Genomic DNA, 7,500 nt, shown 5'->3' with positions numbered 1-7,500 from the left:
TTTGGAGGCATTCTTTCTCTTTCAGTTCGGTTCTCAGTCAAAGGCATCAAATACAACAGTACTTGTTGTCAAAGTAACCAAACTTGAACACATGACAATAACAATGAGCAATAAATACACAACAGACATTTCATCAAATTAGTAAATCGGACAATCCATGATCAATCACCCAGGCAATTAATCTTTCTCTTTCTCTCAGATGACACGTAAAGATGAATGATTTTCCCACACACACCAATATAAGTGCACACCAACACACACACACACACACACCTGTCATTTGAAACCTGACACACCTTTCTCCAGCGGAACGGAGAGTTTCCAACAAACCAGTCGGAAGGGAAATCCTCCCCTCATGAGATCCTATTCAGCTCGTCAGCGTCTCCCCGGGCCTCAGCATGCTGGCTGGGTGTGTGAGACAGGCAACAGCCTCTCGGTCCCATCACAACAAAGGTAACCAACCACTCACACACACCTCAGGGCCTCGGTCCAGTTTCAATACGCTTGGTGGAGGGATCGCATCAGCACGAAACTGGCAGTTGGGAATGAATGGAATCCGAGACAGGAGGTGGAGGTTTTGTTTTTTAATGCTGCTGTTTGTGTGTTTTGGTGTGGTGCCTGTGTGTGTTCATTCCTGTGTCTCTCTGTGTGTGTGTGTGTGTGTGTGTGTGTTTCATTGCAGCTGTGTAACCAGCCCCAGCCTCTGTTGACGGTCCTAGTCCAAACACAAACATCATTGGTTTTTAATGATCTAATTATCAGGGAACACACACACACACACACACACACACTCACAAACAACACGGATCTGACGAACACAAACCCACAGCAGATTTGATTAATATGGTTAATTACTACAGAGATGGAATTGACAACCCTCCTGTATGTGTGTGTATGTGATTCAGATCTGTTTACCATTCTGTCTGTATCTGTCTGCTGTGCTCTGTGAACTTGTGTCCGTGCATGGATGAATATTCGCAAGATCCAGACGTGTATTCGTTTGTGTGTGTGTGGGTGTGTGTGTGTGTGTGTGTGTGTGTGTGTGTACAGTAGGACAAGCTGAGCTCAGAGCAGCATGTGTCCCAGTAGCAGCTGTCCAGAGGCCAGGTGGCTGGACTGACCTCTGCGCACACACACACTCACACACACACACACACACACACGCACACACACACACACACACACACACACACACACACACACACACCCTGACCTCCACACCTTCAGCTTTACTGCGTGGCCGTAAACCAAAGATAACACAAACAGCCCCTAAATCAACAGCCCAGATTGAGCAGTCCCAGCATCACAGCCGACAGCCAGATTCACTTCTCATTAGCAGCTCTCTGACCTGACACTCAGCATCAGTGGATATGTTACTTATTTCCTTGAACTGGAAAATCACCAAAAAAAAGACATATGGATGAGGCTAATTGATAATTACTGCATGACTTAACTTCTTTGCACCATTAATAAGTCAACAGTAAACATGTCGTCCCCCACAAATGATGAAGTCCCCGTCGGGGTCAATCAGTAACAAATATGTGACCCTGTTTTGAGCTGTAGTTGTAGTTCCCCCTGGGACCAATGCGTGTCATTTTGAATGCTGGAATGCAGCGGTGAGATGCATCATCTCTCCAAACTTTGTCAAAATTGGATCAGTGGTGTCTAAGATTTTGCATGTGACACATGGATGAGCGAACAAATTATGCAATTCCTCCCCTTGGGCTGATCAGTGTAATTTTGAAAATGTGAGAACATAGTGGTGAGATGCATCATTCCCCCAAGTTTCGGCAAAATCCAACAAGTAAACAAACATTGTAGCGCCCCCCTTTGGTCAATCAGTTCAATCTTTAGAATGCCAGAATAGAGCAATGAGACACATCATTGTCTTAAGATTCGTGAAGATACGATCAGTGGTGTCTGAGATATTGTGCGTGACAGACAGACGGACCTGAGCCAATCCGTAGTCCCTGCCCCAATTTCATTGTGAAGGACAACAAAGGTTAAAAATTGCTTAAATGTTACATTTTGCTTCTTTGCTTTGTCAATGAAATTAAAATGCAGGTGTGGGATTCACTGCAGCAGGTCCCAGCTCACCTCCTTACAAGTCCGACTGCTTTTGAACTTTATGGATGAGCTTCAGTTACAATAAAGCGTCTTAAGCCTAGGTCCCACTAGATGATTTAAACGTCGATTCTAAGCCTGACCGGACCATCCTATAATGTAAATGTAATATATTTTGTAAATGTATTGACGGTGAACTGTTCTGAACAAATGGTAAAATGATTGTGAATGACAAAACTGGCCAGTGTGTGACGCTCCATCTTTGTCCCGTCATGTAATGCGAACAGCTGCCTGTCTGAACTGTCCTAGTCGGGCAAGATTTGAACAGTCTGGTAGTCTGACCTAGGCTTTAAATGTAATTTGAGATGATCTCGTAGGTGTGTGTGTGTGTGTGTGTGTGTGTGCGTGTGTGTGTGTGTGTGTGTGTGTGAGTAAGGGGAGACGAGGGGAGGTCAGGTGAGGCCGTGTCTGAACAGGCCGTGTGCCCTGAAGCCCCTATAGGGGTCACCCTCTATCTTTTCTCCTCCCCTGTCCTCCCTTTCTTCTATTCCTCCTCCCTCGTTCCATCTACACCCCCATCAGTGACCACCCTCCACCCTTATCCTCCTCATTTCCGCTCTCTTTCCTCTCTCTCCTCCCCCTTTCTTCATCCATTTTATAATTCTATCCCTCCCTTCTCTATCCCCCCACTAAGATCTCCAAACGGGAAAAAGGATTCACTGTAGGATTTACTTTCTTCAAGTACACCCGCCAAGAAGAGTGTACAACTGTGTGTGTGTGTGTGTGTGTGTGTGTGTACAACTGTGTGTGTGTGTTTATGTGTGTGTGCTTGGGCATGTGTGTATGTGTGGGGTGGGATGGAGGAAGGGAGGTGGGGAGGGTAGTATAACACACACACACACTCACGCAGTGCACATCAGCATTTCAATCACACACAGCTGTTTGTATCCTGCCTTGGGAGCCATGCAGGGAGGGAAGGAGAGAGAGAGAGAGAGAGAGAGAGAGAGTTATCCCTAATTAAGATTCACTATAATATTCCTATAATATTCCTATAATGACCTTTAGTGTCTGTGATGTGCAATAGTGAGTTTATAATGACCTTATCATACTTAATGGCATTTCTATCTCCTGCTATCACTATTCCTACAAGATTCCTATATTATTCCTATAGAGACTTATATTTGTATGGCATCTTTCTAAAATGTATTATAGTACTACTATTATTATTTTCCTGAGTGACAGCTCTGTGTCAGTCCAACTGTGTCAAAGAGCATGTGCATGGAGGGGAAGCAGGTTATGCAGTGTGGTAGAAGTCCCATTAACTTTCAATGAAAATGTTAATGAAACACCCAACATGTAACCAGATAGAAGCTACTTGACCAACAGGGTGTAGGGTTACAGGAGTTATGGCAAGTTAAAGCCCAGTAACAATGCAATAAAGGTTTGCACACTGCTCTAATATCAAACCATGTCCCTTTCACAAGAGTTTTCCTCAAGCAATGATAGGAATAATAGGAAAAGTATAAACACCAGTCAAAAACAGTCAGCACATTTGATTGATACTAAACTGCAAAAAATACTAAGGCACCTCAACTTAAAAAACACAAGTTCTCTCACTGTCTTGAAATTGCACGTTGATTGAAATAGTGAATAGTTAAAGCTCACTGAGTGAATTTCACCAACTGTCTGGTCATGTTGACAAGTGTTTATTCTTTGGATACACTAATTGATGGACTCTATTCCAGTACTTTTTTGGGTGAAGATTTAAATGATTATACCATATGCTGAGTAGCTGAATCTGTGTTAATACAGGTGGAAGAGATGGACACCACTTTCCATTTCCATTAGCAGATCACTACCTCATCTTATTGCATTTTAACAGTTTGCAGGGTATTGGGGGTATAGGGGTTGAACTGGATACTGATTTTCATCATGGTTATACTTTCTTTTCTTTTTTTTTTATCAGATATAGACCTATGATTCACCTACACACACAGAAAAATCAAGGTGCCGAAAATGGTTCTTGGGAGTGATGCCATAGAAGAACCATTTCTGGTTCCACAAAGAACCTTCCAGACCAAGGTTCTTTAAAGAACCATTTCTGCACCAGACTCCTGCATTGTGTTTTTATCTGTCCTTCTATAGCCTCATTTGCAATTGCACAATATAGAGGGGTTTGGTTATTTTCCACATTTACACCATCACCCACCATCCAATAGCCTAACTAAGAATTAAGAACTTTTTAATAGCCTATACCAAAGAACCTTATATGGTTCTTTGAAACCATATATTTCTTAAAAGGTTCTTGAAAGGTTCTTTGTGGAACCAGAAATGGTTCTTCTGTGGCATCACTCTGAAGAACTTTTCGGTTCCAGTTTGCACTTTTATTTTTCTGTGTGTAGCATACATATGCATAACAAGTCTCTGTGTAACTTTATCCAAACAACTAGAAGGAAGGGGTTCAGGAGAGTTGGTAAGACTGGTAATAAGCTAACAATGTCTCTCATTCAGTTTAGTGAATGTTTGGTAAGATGTTCTTCAACTCAATCATTTAAGTCACAAGTCATAAACTCATGATTCTAAGTTATGAAGCTGATAGCAATAGGTTGAAACTCACAAACACATACATTGAGTTAATGATTAAAGATGAGTTGGTTTCAGGATATTGCTCTAAGAGTTTTTACAGTGATGGTAGGGTGGACCAGCGGTTGTATAGAGCCTATCCCGTAACCGTAAGGTCACAGGTTCGATCCCAGCACCAGCCAGTGTGTGTCCATCATCGGACAGGTGTCCTAATGATGTGTCCTTGAGCCAGACACTGAAGCCTCACCTGCTCGGTCATTGTAAGTCCTTCTGGAAAACAGTGTGGCTTAAATGCAACACCTATTAATACAATTGTGGATTGTGCTGATGTTTGTTCGACCGTGGATATTCGAGATTCGGGTTTTTTCCCCATTTTGTTCACATTTGGATTCCCCCCAAGCAGCTCTGTCGCCTTCCTGAGGCCAAATAAATAAGGCATCAGGTGACTGGGGCACTGCAGTGAGAATGAAAGTCCCCTTCCGAGGTCAAACTGTGGCTCCTTGACTGACGGCCAGTTGGAAACCTGCTGCTACCTTCAGGGAAAAACGCAGTGTGTGTGTGTGTGTGTGTGTGTGTTTGTGTGTGTGAGAGAGAGAGAGAGCGAGAGAGAGAGAGAGAGAGAGCGAGAGAGAGCGATAGAGAGAGAGAGAGAGAGTTGCTCGGACAGACGCAGTAGCAGACGTGCCCGCTCCCGTCTCTCGCTCTCTCTCTCTCTCGCTCTCTCTCTCTCTCCCTATCACACACTCTCGGGAGCAGCGCTTTGACGCACAACGCAGAGTTGGATTATAGTATTGCGCGCTGGTCTTTCACGGGGCTTTTTTCCTCCCTCACATTGCCTACACCCTTGTCACTGCCCGGTAATTGATATATGATCGGAATCAATATCTCTCCTCCACGGTGACCTGTGCTTTTGGGAAAAAAAACGAGTGCTGCCGCTGCTTCCTCGCCGGACGCGTGTTGTGAATTAATAACCAAGACAGCCTCACCTGGAGTGTGTGTGTATGCACTAGAGAAGGGAAAGTGTGTGTGAGAGTGCGTTTCTCTTGTGTGTGCAAGGACCAGACCAAGGATCGAGGTGTTTCACGGGCTTTAACGCGCGCACGCACACACACAGATACACCGGGGGGATTTGGGCACCGCATGCCGGGGACATGTGGAAGTTTGCGCCGCTGTAGCGCAGCCAGAGAGCCGGTCCGCCGCCTCGTCGACCTCCCCTCTCCCCGCCTAGGGGGACCAAACTCCCGGTTCTCAAGCCTCGGCTAACCGAAACCCCCACCAAGAAGACCCAAATGTAAATTTCTAACGAGAAATTTCAGAAACACACATCTGAAAAAAGGTGGACAACAAAGGGAGGACGGCATCCCGTTGCGTGCAGAGTTTGCTGAGCTCTTTTCGGGATTTCAGGGCTTAATTTTTTTTACGCCCTCAAATTTTCCCAGGTTTTTCGGGTCTCATATTGGCCCCCCCTTGCCGCAGTGATGGTGGGAGCTCTGAGCCCCGTTGCCCCTGGCCGCTCCCCGGCCTCATTCCCGGGGCTGCTGGTGGCTGTCCTGGTCCTGGTTCTGTCCAGCGGGGTGGACGGCCAGCCCTGCCCGGCCCAGTGCTCCTGTACCGGGACTACAGTGGACTGTCACGGCCAAGGGCTCCGCAGTGTGCCAAGGAACATACCCCGCAACACGGAGAGACTGTGAGTATAGAGAGAAAAAACTATTCCAGCGCGGATTGGTTGTAACCAAAGCATATAACCGCCTGTTCTAATATTTCCCTAGAGTTCAACAATTTGGATATTGCCTATACAGTCTGCTCGCCCCAACGAACGTCACTATAATATTCTTGTAATATTCCTATAGGGACTTGGTGTGTCTGTGGCACTCAATAATGAGTGTACAGTGACCTTAAATCCTACTTGATGGCATTTTTTTTTTTATCTCTTATGATATTACTATAATATTCCTATAATATTTCTAAAGGGATTTATATTGTGTCTGTGGTACTGAATAGTGAGTTTATGGTGACCTTATCATACTTTCTGGTATTTTTATCACAGTCTTATTCCTATAATATTCCTTTAATAAATATTTATAGTTTTGCCGTGACATCCTTCACAAATTTATTCTAGGATTAATATATTTTGTTTTATCATAGGGAAATCCAAATCCTAATAGCGCAGCGCTTTACATTTGAACTGTACCTTAGGGTCTCAGATAGGCTATAAGAGCCGCTAAAACGAAGAGGTCTAAAATGTAGCCTAGTTCTTCATATAAATTGTATAAATAATATAGACTCTATAACCCTCGGATTTAACGCAAGGACACTTTACTGTTTACTGCGGAGCTGCTGGTGAAGTTAGGGGCACGGTGGTTATGCTGGTGGTTTCGCACTGTTGCATTACCAAAGCCTCCGTAGACCACATCGGTTTGTCTGGAGACCAGCAAGTTAATCAAAAACGGATTTGTACAAGTGGGCTTTAAGTTAAACAGGCCGTATTTTATTAGGCAAAGACCCCTTGATGAAATTAAATTTTGCCCTATGCAGCAGCCATACCCCGTCTCAGTTTCTGTGACCCTCAAATGGAAAGCCTGCAGTATGGGCTACAGCAGCTAATAGTTTCAGCAAAAACAATGCTACAGTTACACAAAGGGGTTTCCCCCAGAAGCGTTTACGCAATTAAATCAATTTAGGCCTAATCCATGTCATGCAACTGTTTTTTTCTTCATCGCCTTTTAGTATTCACTAGGTTTGTCCTTGTTATATATGTAATAACATATTCCATTTATTGATTCCGCCGTCTTTGTCCCCGTCTCTCTCTAGGGATCTGAATGCAAACAACCTCACTAAAATCACCAAGGCGGA

At 44.3% G+C, this 7,500-nt stretch overlaps 1 protein-coding gene across 1 annotated transcript in view; it reads left to right on the top strand.

Annotated features, from left to right (window-relative positions):
• Positions 1–6,087: 6,087 nt before the first annotated feature.
• LOC139656660 (slit homolog 2 protein-like) overlaps positions 6,088–7,500 on the top strand; it is a gene marked incomplete at its 3' end in the record, with an annotated part of 9,174 nt that continues 7,761 nt past the window's right edge. The window contains exons 1-2 of the mRNA XM_071534258.1: positions 6,088–6,334; positions 7,459–7,500. The exon at positions 7,459–7,500 is cut by the window's right edge and continues 30 nt beyond it. Of these exons, the coding sequence (XP_071390359.1) occupies positions 6,126–6,334; positions 7,459–7,500 (251 nt within the window). The remainder of the gene's footprint in view (positions 6,335–7,458) is intronic.

The sequence above is a fragment of the Centroberyx affinis genome, unplaced genomic scaffold (genome assembly GCF_046629955.1).
Source record: "Centroberyx affinis isolate AG114_WGS23_722 - 3 ecotype Tasmania unplaced genomic scaffold, CSIRO-AGI_Caff_v1 ptg002509l_1, whole genome shotgun sequence".
Lineage (NCBI taxonomy): Eukaryota > Metazoa > Chordata > Actinopteri > Beryciformes > Berycidae > Centroberyx > Centroberyx affinis.
This window is presented reverse-complemented; position numbering and strand designations above follow the sequence as displayed.